The sequence below is a fragment of the Macaca mulatta genome, chromosome 13, assembly GCF_049350105.2.
Source record: "Macaca mulatta isolate MMU2019108-1 chromosome 13, T2T-MMU8v2.0, whole genome shotgun sequence".
Classification (NCBI taxonomy): Eukaryota; Metazoa; Chordata; class Mammalia; order Primates; family Cercopithecidae; genus Macaca; species Macaca mulatta.
This window is the reverse complement of record NC_133418.1, coordinates 77,305,345-77,328,198: the sequence shown is the minus strand read 5'-3', so window position 1 is coordinate 77,328,198 and position 22,854 is coordinate 77,305,345. Positions and strand designations below refer to the sequence as shown.

Here is a 22,854-nt window from a genome sequence, read left to right as displayed (position 1 = left end):
ATTTCCCAGAATTCCTTGCTGGATTCCTTCCAAACAGGTTTACCACCGGGAGAGCTTGTTGGTGGGGGAGGGCAGGAAGAGGGAGGAGAGAGGAAGGGACTCACTTTCTGTTTCCAACTGAAGTCTAAATCAATCCAGTAACAACAGGCAGCTATCATACTACCCTCATTGTCACCCCTCAGAGGTCCCACTGCAGCTGCCTAATGTCCCCTTGCTGGCCTGAACATGAGATGAACAATACTCTTCTTAGGAGAACCAGCCCCACTTGGTACATGGCCACTTTGAATAAAAGGTGCATTTTCTGGATTCTCTTGCAGCTATATTAGGTCATGTGACAAAGTTCTGGCCAATGGCAAAGGAACACAAATGATGTGTACAGATAGAAGTAGCTGGGTGTCTGATACTACATAGATTATGCTTGCACTCACTCTTAAGAGAGAGACATGAACTTTTACCCACGGAAGCCAGTATTATTTTGAACCTCTGTTAGAGTGGCTTGAATCTGTATCCTAACTAGTATCCCTAATGTGTGACCCATGAAAATTAGCCAGGCAGCACCAGTTCTAAAGAAGCTGACACCCCCCTGAAGCTGCTTCTGCCAAGGTCACTGATATCTCCCTTCGATAAATCTTGTGGGTGTTTTCTTCAGTCCTTGTCTTAATCACTCAGTGGCACTTGGCACTCATTCCTTCTTGAAACCCTTGTTTCCCCTGGCTCTGTGGCATCCCATACTCTCGGTTTTCTCCCACATCTCTGACCCTCTTTCCTTAGTCTTTTTTCTTCTTCCTCCTGTCCCTTAAATGCTGGTTGTGATCCTCTTTTTATCTCATTCTACACACGCACAGCCTGAGTGATTCACATTGTCTTGGTGCTGAGAACTTCCAAAATGTTGCTCTAGCCTGGATCATTGTTATGAGCTCTAGACTCACAAGGTCAATTGCTTGGTGGAAACCCCTCCCCCATGGTTATCTCATGGGCCCCTCAAGTCTAACTTCTTCTTCACTGAACTCATCACCTCTTCTATTCCTCCTCCTGGGTTCCCAGGCTCAGTGGTGGCACCACTGTCTACCTGCCTGCTTAGCCTGAGACCTGGCTCCATCCCAATTCCTCTCTCTCAGTCTTATCATCCCCATCCAGGCAAAGCATTGATTCTGTGGACCTACCCTTTCAGGTGTCCCTCAAATATCTCCACTTCTCTCTGTTCTCACTAGCACTACCTCGGTCCACCCTGCCATCTGCTTTCCTCCTCCACTCCTGCATTCTGAGTCATTTTCGGCAGCACACGCATCCTTAAAACCCCTCCACTGGCTTGCCAGTGTCCTTAGGATTAGGCAAAAAGTCTTTGCTTTGTTTTACAAGGCCCTTCGCTATCTGCCCCCACCCCCCACCCCATTACCTCCCTTGCTCTGCGTGTTCCAGTCCTGCAGAACTACATATGGTTCCCCCAACAAGTCCCTGCTCTGCTCTCCCCACACACTGCTCTGCCCGGGCTGCTCTTCCTGCTCCTTGTCAGCAGGCTTGCTGTTCTCAGGCTCAGCATGGACAGCTGCTTCTGAGAGCCTTCTCTGCCTACCCAGGCTGGGTGGCTGCCTCTCTTTGGTGTGCCCATGGCAGCCCAGAATGCCTGGTGGACAGGGAGCCCTCAGCAGGCTGTACTGCAGCGCTCTGCCTCCATCAGCCTCTAGGAGCCTGGAGTCCAGGGACAGCAAGAGCCGTCCTGTCTTTCTCACCCTTGTCTCTCCAGCCCCTAACGCAGGGGATACCTGACCCCAAACTAGATGAGTTACTTGACCTCTCTGACCCAAGACAAAATGGGAGGAAAGTGTTAAATTTCCAAGATTGGCTAGGGGATTAAATAAGATAAATATGCAAGTCTCTTGTCCAGGGGCCTGGCTTGGTAAATATAAAGTTCTTTTTTCTTCTCTTTTTCTTTTTTTTTTCTTTCTTTTTGAGACAGGGTCTTACTCTGTCACCAAGGCTGGAGTGCAGCGGCATGATCATGGCTCACTGAAACATCGACTTCCTGGGCTCGGGTGATCCTCCCACCTCAGCCTCCTAAGTCTCTGGGACTACAGGCATGCACCACTATGACTGGCTAATTGTTTGTATTTTTAGTAAAGACACGGTTTTGACATGTTGCCTAGGCTGGTCTCGAACTCCTAGGCTCAAGTGATCCACTTGTCTCAGCCTCCCAAAGTGCTGGGATTATAGGCATGAGCCACCACGCCCAGCTAAAAGTTTCTTTTTAAAATCTACTTGTTAGATATGCTCATAGAAAGGTAACTGGCCACAGAAGGGAGAGGAACGGCAGTCCATCCAGGGATCACTGGAGTGTCATATGAAATGTTATAGGAATCACAAGCCTTAGAACTTGAAAGGAACCCAAGGACCATCTAGGCTACTTCATGCAGGTAAAACAGCCACCTGTGCCCATCACACAACTGGGGCACAGCTGGAGACCCCAACAGAGAGGAGAGCTGATGGGTGACCAGAACTCAGGCCTCTGCACCATGGCAGCCTAGCTAATGGGTCTTGGCTGGAAGCTAACAGGAAGGCCTCTTTCCAGAAGCACTATAAGCCGGTGTTTCTCAGATTGCTGGGTGTAATTCATAGGCAGATCATGAAATCAGTTTAATAGCTTTGACCAGCATTAACCCACTTCTGCCTAGCGTTCCATTATTGGAACACTAAGCCTGTGGGAGTTATTTACATCCCACTGCTTAAGGTCATCGCCAAGGTCTGATTTTTTACACAAAATTTTGCAACCTCCAGCATAAATGGGTTAAAACAAAACAAAACAGTACCAGAATGAAAAATAGTGCAAGATCTGTACAGTATAGTTGTATAAAACTTCTTGTTTTATCATTTGATGTCATGAAAGTCCCTGCTGTAGATAGAAGATGGGGGAGCTTGTGCTTCTGAGTGGTCATGCTTAACAGGGTGGGGAGCCCAGGGGAGTGGGGAGTGATCTTGTAGATAGAGGTGGGTGGGGCCAGTGTGAGCCTGACGGTCAATTACTTCTCATTTCTAGGGAAGATTGAAGGAAAAGAAGGAAGGGGATGTAGAGGGGAGAGAAGACCTCAGTAGAGTTTGCACTATTATTAGGGCAAGTAAGCTGCTTCTGAAAAGAAGGGGTTTGCAAAGGCAACCTGGGCAAAAGCAACCTGCTGGAAGAACGTCATCCGCAGCTGACACTGTGGGAAGGACCCCATGCAGAAGCAATAGGGCAACCTGGTCCCATATCCTCATGAAATGCCTCTTATAATTGTGACATCTTGCAATGGTGGAGGACTTTACACTTTTCAGAGTTTCCAGCCCCTCATTTATTTCTCGTAAGACCTCTGGGAGGTGGGGGAGATGGTATCATTATCCCAATTTGGAGATGGGGAAAGAGGATTGGAGTGAGCTAAATGACTGCCAGATCCAAAACTAGAATTCAGAACTCCTAGTTTCTTAGTGAACGCTCCTTCTACAGCACCATAATGTGAGTGCTCTGTGTTTACAGGGTGTATTCAAGTCCATGACTGCCCATTAGAATCCCCCCCAAAAATTCCAGGGCTGGCCTGAGTTGCTCCTTAGAGCAATGAAATCAGAGTCCTGGGAGTAGGGCCCGGGCCTCAGGATCATTTAAAGCTCCATTTGCAGAGCCTCGTGCACAGCCAGGTTGGATCCATCTCCCAGTCCCCCAGCCTTGGCCCAGCCTGGCCAAGCTGCCCAGGAGGTCCCTTGGTGCCCTGGGCTCTGTTTCACTGTTTTGTAGAGTAACTTCCCAGTGGAGCTGCCACTGGGCCCCATCCTAACAGGTGAAGTCCCCCAGGCCCTCCAGAGAGGAGGTGTGAACTGGAAGATGGGGAGGCAGGCGGCTCTGACAGACAGAAAGCAAACAGCTTAGAGGAGTGGCAGGCTGCATTTTATTCATCGTTAATTTAAACACCCTTTAAGTCCTCTCTTGGAGTGCTGCTCAGAAAAATAGATGTATTGTTTGAGAAACCCTGCAGGCTTGTCCCGCATGCTCTAGCCCCCTCCTGAGAGAACATATAGCATAAAAAATGATTTGTAAAGCAATGGGGAGCTTCCTTAGGGAAGAAGGGGAAGGGTAAGAGGGTCTCGGGCCAGGTCCGAGTGCAGAAATCCTCAATGCATGAGACTAGCGTGGAAGATGTAGCAATTGTGCTCTGGGGTGCCTGAAGGTGCCAGAGCTGCTCCAGGGGCAACAGTCCAGGCCCCAAGTCCATGCTGATGAGCCCACCCTGGGGGTCAGGAATGGCCTCAGCAGGCCCTCCCTCCCTCCCTCTCCACCCTACAAAGTGAGGAGCCTTCAGAGTCACCACGAGCACATTATACAACAAAACAACAACCCTGCAACAGATAAAGCCCCAGCGCCTCTTCTGGACTCAGAAGTGCCCTAGGCTGGCTGTCTGGCTGTGCTTTCCAGACAGTGTGCATGTGGAATTGTGCTTTTTGTTTTTTAAGAATGTAAAAAGTTACAGTAAGATCGAACCACAGGGCCCGTCGCTCCTATGGTCTCTGCCTGGCTGGGCTGCCGTCTGCCTCAGTTCCCCAGAAGCTTCTCTTTTGGCCATGAGGGCTCAGTCACCCCTCACCCCAGAGCCCACAGGAAGAGGGGGTCTGCTGGGAGGCCTGTCTGAAGGACGGAGGATCCTGGGTCAATTCAGCAGCTATTTTCCAGGGTTTGGCTTGGGTTTGGATGCTGGCTTCTGTGTGAAACCTGAATACATGCAAATTGTACATAAAACTCCCCCAAGGCAGAGAGGGATTTTCCAGGCCCTGGTACATCTCTAGGGAGTTAAAATGGGAAATCTTTCTTCTTAAAGTGGCCCAGACTGAGACTTTTCCTTGGGGAAAAGGGATAGTAGCTCTTTGTAAGGCTGGTGTGTATGTGTGTGTGTGTGTATATATATATGCATGATACTGTGCAAATGCCCAGGGCTGCCTGGCATTTTCCACAATATGAGAGCCTGAGATTGCCTAAGCCTTCTGATGCCTTCTCCAGGCCTGGAGGCATTGCTTCATTCAGAGGACACAAAGGCCTGGCCACCTCGCTTTAGCAAGCTAGGACACCCAGGGTGGCTTCTTTACCTTTCTGCTCAGCTCTGAGAAGGCTGCTCGCCAAGACTCTGGCTTCTATGTGGCCACAGCCATATGGCGAGGGCTTCTTGGAGCTCATTCCACCTTTAAGGGAGCCCCACAGCGCCGGCATGATGGGTAAGTTCAGGCCTAAGGTTAGGAAGCAACTCCGGGAGCGTGAGGAAATTGTAGGCTACAGTGAGCTACCAGTGGTGGGAAAAATGAGACCCCCAGGATAGTGAGAGAGGCCACAGCATCTGAGGGAATGGAGCTCTTTTTTGGTCTGAGGTCTAGAAGAACCTGCACCAAAGAAAGGCATCCCCCTGTTCCTGAAATGATGGGAGAACCACATGCCTGGTTCAGTGAAGCAGCCCCTGGCGTCTGGGGCACTGAGCCCTTTGGCCTGACATGAGGGACGATGGCGTGACGTATCATGGCATCATGTGACTGAGACTGGGTTGGGGGATGGGGACAGGGGAACATAGGCCACTGGAACATGTGTCACTGGATCCTGAGCTGCCACTGTACCTTGGAGGACTGGCGTTTCTCTGGGAAGTTGGGGGGTGGGAAGGGGAAGGGTCTCATTTTCCTGCCCCTTGAAACCACGCTTACGATTCCTTTAGAAGATTGCTCAAGCTGCCTTCAATTGCCTCTTTCCAAAACCAAAGCATAAGAAAAGAAGTAAAAACAGCTGAGGCTGCAGCATAAGCAACTTGGGATAGAGTCTAGGAAGCACCGCCAACAGAGAAGACTGCCAAGAAATGTTTCGAGTTTTTCTTCTCTGGAGGTGGGTCCTGGTTCCTCCCATGGAGACCAGGATTCTGTGTAGTGCTGCACGCTGGGCGGGGGATTGCCTGGAGGTCTCTTTAGGCCTGTCTAGCTCACACAGTCTTGATGCCTGGGTTTTAGGTTGCTGGACTGTTGCTGGGGCTCACTTACTGTGCGTAGGCTGTTATTTTGCCCCCAGATCAAGTCCTCACTATCTACATGCCTCTATCATGGGGATCTCTTCTTCCCTTTCTGGACAGCTCTGATCCCCAAGTTATTTCCTGTTGCCTAGGTAACACCTCTAATTGAATGCCTTTTAATCGTTCCCTTTTTTAAAGGGATAAACGTGGATTTTATTTCCAGGTCCTGTCAGAGGGCCCTGCCCTAGAGAACATGTGTCCCTCTGAGTGGGCAATCCCTTCACTGTGACCGCAACCATGGCTTGGATGTGGGGGCACTCGCTGGGCTGGCCTGACAGTCACAGTGAATCCTGAAAGCATGGTTTTCACAGGAGCCCACCATTCAGTATTTAGCAAGACTGACCTCTCTCCTGGCCAGCGCTGCTTCACTGGCTTCACCCCAGATTAGGGTCCATATTTAAAAACTAATCCCAACTCAAACCAGAAATTACCCAAAATAGCTGGAGAGTCACTGAGATCTCAGGTAAGCTTTCCCTTCCTGCCATGAACTAGAAGGGGAAAGAAGAGTTTGACATTCAAGTTTGACTCAAATGCTGTATGCGTGAGCGCATGCGTGCATGTTTGTGTATGTGTGTGTTCCAGGCACATTTGCCAGGGAGAGAGATTTCACAGCATGGCTCGAGCTGGAGGCGGTGAGGCGGTGCTTTTCTAAGACTTCCTATCAGAAGCTCTGCCTACTGGTGGGTCACGCCGTGCCTGTATAAACTCTGGCACCTGTCCTTGCCCTCATCATAGATGAGAAAAATGGCCAGAGAGAGTGTTTGTTTACAGCCCCAGACCACCATCCTTTCAACGAAGCCTGGGTATCTGGCCTTCCTCCAGGTCAGGGGCCCCCGTGCTGCAGAAGGCAAGTCTGGGAGAATCTGTCCCTCGCCTGAGAGCAAAACTTTAATCCTAACATTACTTCCATCCACAAGTTTCACCAGCTCCCTCCCTCCTGCCTTCCTCTACCTCCAACAGGCTGTGCATGGAGAAGACAAATCCTCTTGATAAACAATATTTAGAAAGGGATTCTGTCTTTCCTGACCCCAAACACATCATGGCCTCTGGAACCAAACACCCTGACATTTGCAAGATGGCTTCTTTTGGGTTCCTGGTGCTGCAGGCCCTGGTTCCCAAGAACGCAGCTGGCAGAGCTGCCTCTTTCAGAGGAGGAGGAGAAGCTGGAGGGCTGCGCCCAGCAACCCCATGATCTCTCAAAGGGGGAAAAGTTGAACTCATCAACAGTAGTTAAGAAAAAAAAAAAATCCACACCAACAAAGAAATATCTTGTCTGAGGAGACTCAGATATTCCTGGTTAATATTGAAAAGGCCTGTTGTGGATAAGCTTGTGAAAGAAAGGACGGTTGGGGGATTCAAGATCTGCCGATCCAAGCCTGGAGATTAGCCAGCTAAAGCCCAGCAGGGCTCCTGCAGCCTCAGCGCTCCCCTCCTCACAGGTGCCCTGGACTGCCCGCCATTAGAAGTAGCTGCCCTGTGCTCTGTGCTAAATGGACTAACTTTGGGCTGAGAAAGGCCAGCTAAGCCCCTCACCACTGCAATTTCCAAATCTGGGGGAAATGCCACAGTCCGCAAGTTGGTGCTATGTTTCATCTCATTGCATAATACTACACCATTCTCTGTGTGTAGTGGCTGTTCTATATATATACATCGGGAGGCAACATATGGCTGTCCCTACCCCCACCTGTCAAAACTGTGACTATATCACTTCTGACGACCAGAAGGAAGCTGCTAGGCTGGGCCAGGATTCTAAATGCTGAGGAGGTAATTCAGAGCCACGAAAAGTTGCACCATATGCTTTGGGGTTGCCGGCTGCTTCTGTGCATGGGGACGGGGTTTAGTGCCAGTCTGCAAAACCCTCCTCGCTGCGGTATGCCCTGGGTGGGGACCTAGGGGGGCCACGTTTTCTCTCCCTGAAGGAGAATCTGCTGGGGGCCACGGTTCTCGAAAAGGGAACTCACAAGGAACACAGGCGTCCCCAAAACCTGCCCTTGATAACATCAGGCCTGGCCAAATAGTATTTCTTTAAAAAAATTTTTTTTTGTTTCATTTTATTGGATAAAGATTAAGAAAGCGCCAGCAGTGACTGAGAGAAGGGAAGCAAACCACGCCCGGCGGCCCCGCGGCCTGGAGAGGGTCCCTGGCGCGGGCGTACGGGCGGTCTACCTGGAGGCGCTGGTCTCGGCCAGCCGGTTGTTCATGATGCCCAGGGCGCCCACGCCGCCCGAGAAGCCGTTCTGGCGCGTGTTGACGCACACGCTGCGCGGGTAGCCGTTGGCCGTCTCCGACAGCTGCTTCTGCAGCAGCGCCAGCGACACCTTGTTAGAGGCCGTGAGGTCGCGCATGGAGATGAGCTCGCCCGAGAGGCGGCGGCCCTCGGCGTCGCTGTCGCGGGCCGCGGGGTCGGCGCCGAGCGCGGCCAAGCGGCGGCGCAGCCGGGAGCCCGGGGTGATGGCATTGCGCCGGGACAGGGGCGCGCCGGGCGCCGGGCAGCAGCGCGCGCAGCAGCGGCAGCTCAGCTTGCGCAGCATCCAGTTGAGCACCTGCTTGATGAGGATGGAGATGACGTTGAAGAGCGAGTAAATGCAGCACACGCCGAGCAGGATGAAGAGGAAGTTGCCCAGGCGGTAGAGCCCCTGGTTCCGGTAGGCGGCGTGCTGGCTGCTCACCAGATCCCCGAAGCCGATGGTGCTGAAGGTGACGAAGCAGAAGTAGAGCGAGTCCACGTAGTCCCAACCCTCCACGCTGGTGTACATGGCCGAGGCGCAGCACGACAGCAGCACGGCGAACAGGCCCAGGATGAGCAGCACGTGATACACCGAGGGCTTCCAGCCCGCCAGGCTGTCGGCCTCCGAGAGCGCGGAGCCACGGCGGAAGGTGGCGGGCAGCAGGCCGCTGCGGCGCAGCTGACGCTCCCGGCAGGCGCGCATGATGAAGGCCAGCAGCGAGATGATGCGCTCCAGGAAGAGGTTGAAGAACAGGATGGTCCCGGCGCAGCCGAACAGCCCATAGGCGATGAGGAAGGCCTTCCCGCCCACCGTCGCGGGGGTGGTCATGCCGAAACCTGTGGAGACAGGGCAAGGTCAGCGCGGTCCTGGCCGCGCAGGTGGTCCTCACTGGGCGTCAGGGGGGACGGGGGCGGGGGCATGCAGGTGCTTGCATGGCTCCTATCTCCAGTGGCACCACTCAGGTAGAGGAAAAACAGCACTTAGTCATTTCTCTCCCTTGGTGGCACCTGATAGGGTTCTTGATCTTGGCAGCCCCTAAACTGATGGAGGAGACATGGCCCTTCATCTTGGGGACCTGTAAACCCAAGTGGGTGGGGCAGGTAGTCACTAGGAAGGATCCATCGTGACAAAAAATAGAAACCACTGCTGCACAGGTGCAAACCACTGAGATACCCACAAAGCCAACCAGGGACACCTGCTCTCCCACTCCTCCAAATTGTTTAAAAACTGTCATTTAGTTCATAAATACATTAATATACTAGAGTAGGTGAGTTTTGTTGGGTGAATTACAAATATTTACATTAGAAATCAAAACCAACATAGATCTCTTCAAAGATATCTAGCTGCTTATGTGCTTGTGCACTTTTTATACCAGTCTTGTTACTTGGAAACTCCACTGCCTACTTGAGAATGATGAAAAAAGCCGAGTAATCTTAGTGCTGTGACTAATTTTCACTTCACAGGCACTTCGAAAAGGCCTTTGCTCAAAGGATCATATTTTCTTTTTGGCGGGGGGCGGGGGGGACAGGTTCTTTGTCACCCAGGCTGGATGCAGTGATACAGTCATAGCTCACTGCAGCCTTAAACTCCTGGGCTCAGGTGATCCTCCTGCCTCAGCCTCCCAAGTGATAGGACTGCAGGTGTATGCCACTATGTCCAGCAAATTCTTTGTTATTTTTTCTAGCGGCGGAGAAAGGACCATATTTTCTTAGTCTGCCAACATTTCATGCCTCTGGAATTGGGCATAAGGCCAAGTGGGTAGTCCGTCACTTCCCTAGTTCTTACAATGTGAATATGGGGTGACAAGAGAATGTGCATTTCAAATCAATTCCCAGATGACTCCAAAGTCTTTCACACTAGAATAGCAGGCTTTTCTGTTTAAAGGGCAGTTTTTAAAGAGTTGTCATATGTGCCCAATTTTTTTCTCAACTGTGCCATAGATTTTCAGTCCCTCCCTGTTATTAAAAAAAATCGGTTTACCAACTCTGCCTACTAACGAAAGGACCCCAAAATTAAGTGTCAATGCTCAAAAGTCAACTGCAGCTCCTCTTCTTTCCTCAAGTAAGTTATTTGGAATTGGAATGAATCCAAGCTGAACAACTGTTGACTATGAGTCTTTCTCCAAAAGCCTGGTTTTTAAATGTAACCTGTAGCACACCTGGGCGGGCAGCCTTGTTAGGGAAGCATTAATAGGGCTTTGCCTTAATTGGGACTGCTTACTCTGGGACCAGGTAGAGTGTAACCAGGTAGCTAGAGTTAATGGTCTCTGAAAAGAGCTTTGTGAGGCTGACAAAAGGATTGTTTGAGAGTAGTCAACCCACACCCTTCAGAGACTGAGCATGGCTCTGCCACTGGGTGCCGGCCCCTTCTCAACCAAGGGTCACCATCAATCATCCTTGCTCACACTTGTGGCCAAAGAAAGGCTCTGGCCCAGCTGGGTCCTGTGCTGCTGGTATGTCTAAAATTGCTTTGTTCTGGGAGGTCTACACAACTGCATATTGCTTCAGGCCCTTATCGTTGTTAACTTACCACTTGTTCAAAGCACAGACTTTAAGGGTGTCTTTATCAATTGATTTCTGCAGAAGGTGTGGCTGCCTGCCAGTGTGCTCACCCATGCCATCCAGGGCAGTGCAGAGTGGCAGCTCTGCCTCTCCAGATTGAGCTCCCTGCCTAGTGCTGACTGTGGTCTGTGGGACCCATGGTTGCCTGACTCTGGCTATGGGAGGGGGTTTCATCTCTTAGTGGAAAGATTCACTTACTGCTTCGAGTCAGCTGAAAACAATGGATCGTTTGTCTGAGCAGCACCATGGTACCGTTCAACACCTCTGGCAGCGATCAGGGGCATCCCTGTTTAATTTGTGCCCTATGGCAAAAAGGCTACCTGTGCCCTGCCAGTGGGGTGGGGCCAGCCCTGGGAAAGTGGAGAAGAGTTTGTCTTATGTGGCTTTCTAGTTCTCTAAACAGACTATAGAAAATATTTCTTGTAATACTTTCAGAGTACATTCCTTAAGCCTATGCATATAGGCTTAATCATTTTCTAGACTATCTGAAGAAAATGCGCAGTTGCCTGAGCGTGGTGTTCATCTTATGCTTAATGACTCAGGTTAGGGAAAAATCTTATGTTACCCATGTTGAGGAAGATGAATTATGTCCCTAGATTCACAGAAAGTGAAAAAAACCAAAGTAGCTATGTAACCAAGAACTTGATAGAGGGATTTTGCTATATTTTAAAGCCACACTCAAGTTCTTGAGTTTATAAAGAAATCAACTCTGAATTTACATGGCTATAAGTGGAGTGGGAGTGTATGTGTATATTTATAAAACGTTTTAGACCAATAACCTAAATGTCTAACAACACAACTAAATGATTGTCTATTCATGAAAACTGTACAGCAATTAAAAAGCATGAACCGGCCGGGCATGGTGGCTCAAGCCTGTGATCCCAGCACTTTGGGAGGCCCGGATGGGCGGATCATGAGGTCAGGAGATCGAGACCATCCTGGCTAACACAATGAAACCCCGTCTCTACTAAAAAATACAAAAAACTAGCCGGGCGAGGTGGCGGGTGCCTGTAGTCCCAGCTACTCTGGAGGCTGAGGGAGGAGAATGGCGGGAACCCGAGAGGCGGAGCTTGCAGTGAGCTGAGATTGCGCCACTGCACTCCAGCCTGGGCGACAGAGCGAGACTCCATCTCAGAAAAAAAAAAAAAAAAAAAAAAAAGCATGAACCATAGCTACTTGCAACAACACGGATAAATCTCACAAAAAGAATGTTGAACAAAATAAGCTGGACACAAAAGAATACATTCTGCATTGTTCCATTAATATGAAATTCAAAATCAGGCCAAAGTACAGCCTTTTTTAGGGAGGCATGCATGGTTGGTAAAATTATAAGGGAAAGCAAGGAAGTAATTTTGATAAAAGTCAGAATTGGGACTTCCTCTAGAGCATGGCAGGGGGTAGTAGCTGAGAGGGGACACAGGGGAACTTTGGGGTGTTAGAAATGTTTCTGTTGACCTGGGTGGTAGTTACATGTGTGTTAGCTGTATAATAATTTGTCAAATTGTATGTTTTGTGAGTTTTTTTGTACTCATAATGAGAAAAAAAATTTAAATTTCTAGACTGTTAGAACTCTCAGATACCCAATTCTGACGTACCCCTCACTATATAGGTGAGGGAGTAGGGGCTGAGGGGCTGTGACCTGCATCTTGGGGACAGACTCCCACCTCTTTGTCCTGGCTTCAAGCCTGGTACATAGACCAGTATACAGAACACTGCATCTACTCACTGAGGGAAAACAAAATCTCTTATAGAAGGATAACTCTGTTAAATTCCTAAGGTAATTGAAAATCCTGGGCCTGGAAAACTAATACTTTGTCTAAGAAAATGTTGAATTGGATTTTTCAGCTAAAGCCTCAAAGCTGAGAACAGTATGTGTACATTTCTGCCCATTCTAAAGAGAAGTTCCAGACACATCCATGCTGGACTCACTAAAACAGCAAAACAGGTCTGGGGCTAGCAACCCCCCACACCCCCACCTCCAGGCTGTACGGAAAGGCTAGGGATTGATGGAATCTTCCATCAATTGGGAAGTCATTGTGGGGAGTTGTTGTGACAGTGGGGAGTGCTGTGGATTCTTTCACTCACCCCCAGGCCAGGGGATGGTTGGATCAGGGAAGGTCAAAAGGACTAATGGGGCCGGGCACCGTGGCTCACGCCTGTAATCCCAGCACTTTGGGAGGCTGAGGCAGATGGATCATGAGGTCAGGAGATCGAGACCATCCTGGCTAACACAGTGAAACCCCGTCTCTACTAAAAAATACAAAAAGTTAGCCTGGCGTGGTGGCGTGCGCCTGTAGTCCCAGCCACTCGGCAGGCTGAGGCAGGAGAATGGCATGAACCTGGGATCTGAACCTGGGAGGCGGAGCTTGCAGTGAGCCCAGATCACGCCACTACACTCCAGCGTGGGCGAGAGCGTGAGACTCCGGCTCAGAAAAAAAGAGGACTTATGGAGCTTCAGCAAGAAGAAAGCCCAGCAGCTCACTTCCCAGCTGGCTGGGCACAGTCGCTTACAGGCCCACCTAGAATGGAGCATGGTGAGAGTCCTGGGAGAACCCGGCAGTGTCCCCTGGAGTCCAGAGCTGTGCTCGAGAGTTCTCTGGCTGGGAGGCTGACTGGGGTAGCCCCCACAGGCACGGGAGGAAGAGGGCAGTCACGGGAGCCATCTGCACTTCAAGGGCTTGCTGCATCAGGAGGCGTGAGGGTGACAAGTGGATACTGAGAGGAAGAGATCTGAAGAGTCTGCTCAAGAGGACCACCTGCTGGAGCAAGGGGGCCCTAGCAAGAAGAGGCTGAGGGGCAGAGGGCTGGGGATGGCATGAGAAGGAGTCACAGGAGGAAGGATGGAGAGGGCAGTGCCCGCTCAGGGAATGGGGCAGGGAGTGGTCCCTGTGCAGGGCTCCCAAGGACCCATAAATAGGCGCCATGAAAGCACATATGCCTGTTCTAACAGGGAGCCTTGCAACCCCACCAGCAAAAGTTAAGAAGGAATGATAGTGGCTCCAGTGATGCAAGATCACCCCCATGCCCCATCCACTGCAGGTCCCCTGAGCCATGTGTCAGCCTGGAGCTAGAGGGGGAGGCTAAACTGATTAGAAGTGAATTTGAAGATTTGATTAAACATCTGAGAATGTCTCAATCTTAAAACTGGTACTTAACAACAAAAGAGGCTGGGCGTGGTGGCTCACGCCTATAATCCGAGCACTTTGGGAGGCCAAGGTGGGCAGGTCACCTGAAGTCGGGAGTTTGAGACCAGCCTGACCAACATGGAAAAACCCCGTCTCTACTAAAAATACAAAAAATTAGCTGGGCATGGTGGTGCACGCCTGTAATCCCAGCTACTCGGGAGGCTGAGGCAGGAGAATTGCTTGAATCTGGGAGGCAGAGGTTGTGGTGAGCCGAGATCACATCACTACCCTCCAACCTGGGCAACAAGAGTGAAACTACATCTCCAAAAAAAAAAAAGAAAGAAAAGAAAAGAAAGAAACTGGCTGAGTGTGGTGGCTCACACCTGTAATCCCAGGCGGATCACTTGAGGCCAGGAGTTCGAGACCAGCCTGGGCAATTTGGCAAAACCCCGTCTCTCCTAAAAGTACAAAAATTAGCTGGGCATGGTGATGTGTGCTTGTAATCCCAGCTGCTTGGGAGGCTGAGGCATGAGAATCGCTTGAATTGCAATGAGCCAAGATTGCGCCACTGCCCTCTAACCTGGGCGACAGAGCGAAACTCTGTCTCAAAAAAAAAAACAAACAAAAAAACCCAAAACACAAAAAGACATAAAAACCAACTATTTGGAAAACTCTAGCGTCTACCCAAGATGTTAAGGAATCTAAAAAGGAGTTCTTGAGGACAATAGATGAGACAAAGCCATTTCCGGTGTTGGCCCATTTAATAAACTGGTTCCACCTGGATTTTCTCTTCACTGTGGTGAAAGTCACCACCTAACAGTGCATCATCGCATGTCATCATGACAACCTGTGGGGGAGGCCAGCTCCATTCAACACATGTGGAAACTGCAGGTCAAAGGGTGAAGCAGTTGCGAAGGCCCCACAGCTTGCAAATGGTGGAGCTGAGATTGAAACCCAGGTGTGCTAGCATCTAAAGTTCATGCTCTTTCCACCACACTAGACTGTATTCTGAGGGCACCAAGGAAGCTCCGTTTTTTGTAAAAACCAAATTGCAGTCCTCCAGGGCCACAGCCCGGGAGCATCTTCGTGGGAGAGCGGCTGCTGCTCAGAGTTGTGACTCCCATCCTTAAGAGTCCTCTGTCCTCTCTGGCCCCCTTTCTACTGATCATTGCTGCCCCCTTCACAGGGGAGAGAGGCCATGGCCTGTCCCCTAAAGAGTCTGCCAAGGTAGACTCATGACCTTCCCATGGCACAGCTCAGACAAGCTGGGCTATTTACATAAGACTTGACCCAGGGCTTGGGGACAGCAGGAGGAATGAGGTGCAGAGGAGACTCCTGCTTCTGGGTGACAGTCTGCCTGGTTGACTGCAGCCGGGGTGCTTATTGGCCTCTTGGGGCCCCCACAGGCCTGCCCTGCCTGACCTACTTTCGTGAGGCCGAGGCCATCTCCTGCACTCTCTGGGGGCCTCTTCTGACTCCTCTAAACTCTTCCATGTCTGGACTCCTGGCTTCTGCCCAAGGCCATCTATTGGAGTTTGGGTTTCCAGTTGAGGATCTGCCTTTTTCCTGGATGACCAAACCTAGAATGAGACCGGCCTCATGCTCCGTCCTCACAGGGGTGTGGCTTTATCCGAGGGCCTCAGCAAGGCAACCAACACCAGACATGAAGCTGGTAAGACCAACATCCACCTATTCATTCCTTCAGCAAACATTTACTGTGGCCAGCATCAGGTTGGCAGCATCATGCTAGGCTCAGGAATATGGTAGAAAACCAGACAGATGCAGTTCCCGTCCTCATAGTCTCTGGGCTGCCTTCCTAGAGGCCCCTCACTGGGTTTCTTAGCAGTTTTGTACAGATCTTGTCCCCTTTGCTGCCAGCAGGCTCACCCCTGGGACAGGGCACATAAACTCTGGGCCAGAACTTGTCCTGGGGTCCTCTTACGGCCCTGACTCAGCTTGCATTCAGCATAACTTAGCCAGGGAGTGCTGCAGGCCCCAAATGATGCTAAATACTAGACTGGCTGTGTAGCACCATCTGCCCAGAATGAAGGGACAGGTGGGCCAGAAGGGTCTCTGACAGCGCAGAGGGCAGCCAGTGAAAGCGTCCTTACTGTCCTATTCCTGAGGTCTCTCTGTGCCTGCTTTACTGCCCTTCGCTTTCCTACAGAGCACACTCAGTTCAGCCTAGGAGACAAAGTGGGGGTGGAGGACGGTCCATCTTCTTCCACATCAAGGTCAGTAGGTTCAGAGCGCTGGGGGATGCTGGGACAGGCTTCCTGCTGAGGGCACTGGGGCCTATGCTTGTGCTACCGCCTAGCCAGTTGCCTCCCAGGGTAGAAGAGCAGTCTCCCAAGCTCTTGCCATTTGTGGGGAGCCAAGCTGCTCTGGAGGGGGGCTTCAAAGCTTCAGCCAGAGAAAAGGCAAACCCAGCCACCCTGAGAATCTCCTCCTCCCGCTCAATCACACCCTGCAGAGGCGTAATCTGTCCCTGGGTTCGCACCAAGCCTGCTATTTTGTTTATGCCACAATTGATCTGCCATCCCAGTTTGCAAAGAGCAGACACTTGGGGGCTTTATTATGCCACTTTGACAAAAGCTGTGAAGCTCGTTCCCACAGCCTGTCTGGTGCCGCCTTCACAAATGGGGCCCTGGTGACGGGGCCTTCGGAGTTCAGCTCAGAGAGCATGGAAGTGAGATGGAAAGGCCAGCACTGATCTGTATCGTGCAGCCCTGGGCGGCAGCCTCAGTTGGGCCCTTGACACACTCCTCCCATCCAGGCCCCCAGCCACCCTGTGAGGGAGGCACTATTACCCCCAACAATGCAGGCAAGGAAACGGGCTGAGGGAGGGGACGCATTCACTGAAGTTAGTTTGCACGTGGCTGAGCTGACCCTGAAGTGCATGCTCTTTCCACTTGCTGGACAGATGGGAAGTCTTGACTCATTACCCACTGGAAACTTTTCCTGCTGGGCTCTGCACTGTCAACTGTGAGAGAGGGAAATAAAACATACTGTACAGTCCAATCTGGGATACTTCTGAGAGTGAAAGTGGCTCTACTAGTAACTACCCCAGGACAGCCTGTATAAACCAGGGCTGTTCCAAGCAACTGGGACGCATGATTAAAATGCAGATTCCGGCCGGGCGCGGTGGCTCAAGCCTGTAATCCCAGCACTTTGGGAGGCCGAGATGGGTGGATCACGAGGTCAGGAGATCGAGATCATCCTGGTTAACACGGTGAAACCCCGTCTCTACTAAAAAATACAAAAAAACTAGCCGGGCGAGGTGGCAGGCGCCTGTAGTCCCAGCTACTCGGGAGGCTGAGGCAGGAGAATGGCGCGAACCTGGGAGGCGGAACTTGCACAGTGAGCTGAGATCTGGCCACTGCACTCCAGCCTGGGCGACAGAGCGAGACTCCATCTCAAAAAAAAAAAAAAAAATGCAGATTCCATGGCAGGTCCCGCTCAGAGGTTTATTTAGTGGGTCAGAAAAGAAGCCTAGGAATTTCATTTTAACAAATGTGCCCAGATAAATCTGATGTAGGTGGAATATTCCTTTAAGAATGCCATTTTTTTAAGAAATAATGTTAATAAGGTATTCCAGATGACCCTATTGGTTGGAATCTGTCCAACTACAAATATTTTGATTTAAATTTCCATTGGCCTAAAATTTTTATGGTGGGCACTGCAGCTCTCTCCTTACCAATCATTCTCCCAACCTGCACTATGTTGAGCAGCAGCCAGGCTACTTGAAGAAGTGACCCAACTCCAGGAATGGGCTCTATTAGTCTAGGTCAATCAGGATAATCCAGTTCCTTACCATGATTGGCTCAAGGATGGGTAGACCTAAGTCAATCAGTGCAGAGCATTTTCATGGCTACAGAGAAGCCATGGGAAGGCTGAGGCGTGGACTCAGTGGGCAGGGATGGAAAAAGACTCTGAAATACTGGGCATGGCCCATGGCTCATTAGGGTTGCCAGGTAAAATACAGAACACCCAGTTAAATATGACTTTTGGGTAAACAAGAAACCATTTTTTAAGCGTAAGTCCCAAATATTGCATGGGACATACCTATGCTAAAATATAGTTGATTATCTGAAATTCAAATTTCACTGGGCATGCTGTCTTTTTATTTCCTAAATCTGGCAACCCTACTCATGACCCCAGTTGTCAGCTTGGTACACTCCTCTGAGAAGCTTCTCCCAATATTCCCATCTCATTTGATCCTTCCTGACTGGCCAGTGTTGGGATTAAGAGCCTCACTTTAATAATCAAGGACCCAAGGCTCACACAAGGCTGAGCCCTGCCCAGCCAGGCCAGCGGCCAGGCCTCCCCATGTCCCTCTCTCTCCAAACAGGGAGAAGTGGGAGATGTGGGGAGGGCTGTGGGATGGAGGGCGGGGCTGCCAACAGCCTGCTCTGTGGCTGGAACTGCGACATCGCCTCTCCGGGAGTAGGAGGGGCTTCTGGCCAGACTCAGTGGGGGAGGACTGGACACTTGAGAGGGCACTGGGCCAGAGACTGCCCTGGGACATGTGCCCCAGCCCTGGTACCTCAGGGCTGCACATGTCAGCCTTCTCCATGTCACACCCCTGGGGAGGACAACCGACCACCCTGGACAAGCCCTGAACCTTTTGGGACAGCTGGTGCTAAAAGAATGGCTGGAGAAGTCATTAAAGCACTTACTGAGGACTGAAAATGTGGAGGGGATAATAACCGCTGCTGTGTATCGAGCCTCACTATTTCCACGCACCGTGCCAAGTGCTGCAAGCGTATCGATTCATTTAATCCTCGTAACAACTACATGAGGCTCCGTGTTTTCATTGATTCCAAGCCACAGCTTTTTTCATCTCATGTTAATATCTCTGAAATCATGCATCTTACAGTCAATGGCCTGATTGTTTATTTGGCAGTATTTTAAATTCTTAAAGGTACATACCATGATGGTGTGTTTATAACCAATAGTGTCTTAGATTTGATGAACTACAGTGGGGATGATTATTGTCCCCAGTTGTGAGATTAGTAAACTGAGTTGCATTTAACAGATAAAGACGTTGAAGTTCAGTAACTTGCCCGAGGTCACAAAGCAAAGCACATGGCAGAGATTTGAAACTAGAGGAAGGAGCGTGCAGTGTGGTAAAGGAAAGCAGCAAATATACAAGAGTTTGGAAGAAGGAGAGGTAGGTTGCTTTTGGCAAGAGCAGAAATTCTCAATTCTGGCTGCACAATAGAATCACCTGGGGAACTGAAAACAATCCCCAATCCCCAATCCCCGGATGCATCCAGACCAGTTTAGGTCAACATCAGAGCTGAGGCCTTCCTGGTGGAATGATTACGAAGGACATATGGAAGAAGAGATGCTTGTGTTTAGTCTTAACAATTGGGTGGGGCCGGGCACGGTGGCTCACACCTGTAATCCCAGCACTTTAGGAGGCTGAGGCAGATGGATCACTGGAACCCAGGAGTTCAAGACCAGCCTGGGCAGCATAGTGGGACCCCATTTCTACAAAAAAAAAGTGAAAATCAGCTGGGCGTGGTGGTGTGTGCCTGTGGTCCTAGCTACTCAGGAGGCTGAAGTGAGAGGATGGCTTGAGCTCTGGAGGTCAAGGCTGCAGTGAGCCATGACTGCACTATTGCACTCCAGCCTGGGTGACACAGCAAGACCCTGTCTTTAAAAAAAAAAAAAAAAAAAAAAAATTAGGTGGGATTTCAAGAGATTGACAGGGAGCAGAGGCCTAGGCTTGGGAAAGGTGTCCCCTGCTGGGAGAGTGTAGTGCCCAGGGCCATTGGGCAGGGCGAGGGGGTTCAGCCTGCTGGTGAAGCCTGGCCCATAGGAAACGTCCAGTGACTCTGGCTGACGGAGCAGGGGAATCTGTGGAAGAAGGCAAGGGACAATGCTGGTGAGGCAGGAGAACAGGGAATTGGGGTAACCAAAGGTTAAGGCATAAGAACAGTGGGTGCAGCCAGTTCTAGGCAAGATTAGGCAGCACGCAGGCCACATCCTCACTCCTGTGATAACAAGACGGAAGTTTCCACTTCAGCCTCTGATTGACTGTGGGCCAAGCTGTCACTTCAGCCTCTGACTGACTGTGGGCCAAGCGGTCACTTCAGCCTCTGACTGACTGTGGGCCAAGCGGTCACTTCAGCCTCTGATTGGTCACGGGCCAGTCCTTCATAGGGTGTAACTAACCCTAGGCCTCTAAAGGGCACCTAGGGGTGCCAGCAAATTCTTTTAGCTTTATAAAAACCCTGGGGAGAGGCGGAGGTTGCAGTGAGCTGAGATCACGTCACTGCACTCCAGCCTGGGTGACAGAGTGACACTCCGTCTCAAAAAAAAACCCCAAAAAACAAAAAACAATATTCATCCATTCAACAAACATTTATTTGCACATGATGTAGCAGGCTGTCATAGGCATTAGGGATACAGCTTTAAACAAAGCAGACAACATTGACAGTTCTGGAGCATACATTCTAGTAACAATAAACACATTTGTAAACAGCATGAAAAACCAACAAAAACCCTGGGGAGCACTGCAATAGAGAGGCTCTTGGGCCACCTGCTTAAGTCGGCTCCCACTCTGTGGAATGTACTCAATAAATCTGTGCTTTCATTACTGCTTTTTTTTTTTTTTTTTCTTTTAAGTGTATTCTTTGAGACAGGATCTTGCTGTCACCCAGGCTGGAGTGCAGTGGCATGATCTTGGCTCACTGCAACCTCTGCCCCCTGGGCTCAAGTGATCCTCCTGCCTCAGCCTCCAGAGTAGCTGGGACTACAGGCACCCACCACCACACCTGACAACCGTTCTTTTGTTGCTTTGTTTTTCATTGCTTTATTCTTTCGTTGCTTTGTAAGGTTTTTTCTATTCTTTGTTTAATATGCCAAGAACCCGGACAACTCACAGTCAAGGCCTTCCATCTGGTAACATTGGGAGCACCTCCTAGCTACCTTGGACTCAAGCTGACCCTACAGGAGCTTTGTGGAGTGAGCATTGCCTGGCACTTTTAGGTGGCAGCATCCAAGCCTAGCACCTGACATTGTGCCCTGCTCTGTAGAAACTTCTAGGCTCTGGCAAGCCTCATGCTCAGAAGACAAACTCACCAAGTCTTCACTCCTGCAGGATTGGGAAGGGCTCTCTTGGAGAGCTGAGAGCAGAACTAGGAACAGGGGTGGTGGTGTCAGGCTCTGGCGCCTCCGCCTGCTGAGGGGGTGACACGGACACATTCCTTACTTTCTCTGACCCTCGCTTCTCCCTCTAAAAATGGCCCAATGCCCTACCTTATTTATTTATTTATTTATTTTTGTTTTTTTGGGACAGTCTCACTCTGTCACCCAGGCTGGAGTGCAGTGGCATGATCTCGGCTCACTGCAACCTCTACCTCCCAGGTTCAAGCCATTCTCCTGCCTCAGCCTCCTAAGTAGCTGGGACTACAGGTGCCCGCCACCACACCCGGCTAATTTTTGCATTTTTAGTAGAGATGGGGTTTTACCATGTTGGCCAGGCTGGTCTCCAACTTCTGACCTCAGGTGATCTGCCTACCTTGGCCTCCCAAAGTGCTGGGATTACAGGCATGAGCCACTGTGCCCGGCTCACTGCCCTACCTCTGAATGTCACTGTGAGGATTAAATGAGGACATGCATCCCACAGTGCCTGGGACATAGTGAGCTCCCCAAAAGCACCAAGCTTAGCTGGGAAGCACAAAGGGTGAGGCATGGACCTTATTTCACAGCAAAGCTGCTCAGGTGGAGCAGGCAAGGAATAGGCAAATCACGACATGACATACGGATTTCCATGGCAGGGAAATGCCCCCGTAGCCTGGCTCTACCATTGACTCGCCGTTCTCCTACCTCGCTGGGCCCCCATCTCCTCACCTCTGGGCTTACTTCCAGCTCTGGCCCCTGCGCTGGTAGGAGGCCCGGCTAGAGGTTAGGTACCATCTTTTCCAGTCCCCAAAGTGACAGTGTGTTTGTGTGGGAGGGAAATTTTAAAACGGGGCTGTTGTGAAACAGCTGAGACCGTGGGCTGCTGTATTTGTTGGCACTTGCTGGTTTGTCTGATTTGCAGAGCTGGATGGACGGCTCCCTGAGGACAGAAGCTCTTGGTTTTCTTCCCTCCAAAGCCAGGTGTGGGGTGGGAGCGTGCAGTGCACCCCTCTCGCACTGGGTGCGCGGCTATCAGGACAGAGAGGCTCCGGTCAGCCAGGCACAGAGAAAATGGCCCTCTGCCCCTGTTCCGCTTGCTTTTGTCTTGTTCTCTGGGGACCTTTGAGGTGACTTTCTTCATTTGATGACAGCAAGATGGGAGGTGGGGACAGCTGAGGTGGCAGGAGGAGGGGAGCTAGGGACAGAGGATGAACCCCACAGGCTCAGGCCAGTGATTTCTAACATTAGAGAGGTTTTGGTTAACTGTGAGCAAATGCAAGTGGCTTCCTTGAATCGGCTTTGTACCTCGGCGCAGCCTTCCTTGCGAGCGGGGCTGACTTCAACCCCCCCCCCCCCCACCACTCTGTGCTTTATCTCTGGGATTAAGGTTTTCTCTCCTCACCAGAAATCATTCAGCAAAATGAGTTATTAAAAGCCAGTTAACCACTCCTGCCTCCGGGTAGCTCCTGTTTAACAACCTCTCCTGGGGAGCAGCTGTCAAGCTCGGCCCCGGGCTGGCGGGAAGATGACTCATTTACATACAGCCCGTCTCCAGCCCCCCCCCCCCCAAGATCTGTCCCTGTCTCCCTGATGACTAATCCTTTCCAGGGATGAGATCACCGCCCCTTCTGCCCCCCACAGAAAGAGCAGAGCCCTCATCTCAGCCCAGAATTTTGGGAGAAGACTAAATCCAACACCAAGGGAGGCCTTTGATGGGACAAAGACGTGACCAATGAACCCGGCCCCCGGC

At 50.7% G+C, this 22,854-nt stretch overlaps 1 protein-coding gene across 1 annotated transcript in view; it reads right to left on the bottom strand.

Moving 5' to 3' along the window:
• Positions 1 to 5,947: 5,947 nt before the first annotated feature.
• The window catches only part of KCNK12 (potassium two pore domain channel subfamily K member 12), a 53,148-nt gene continuing 36,241 nt past the window's right edge, over positions 5,948 to 22,854 (bottom strand). The window contains exon 2 of the mRNA XM_001113593.5: positions 5,948 to 9,120. Coding sequence (XP_001113593.1) covers positions 8,219 to 9,120 — 902 coding nt within the window. The 3' untranslated portion in view covers positions 5,948 to 8,218. The remainder of the gene's footprint in view (positions 9,121 to 22,854) is intronic.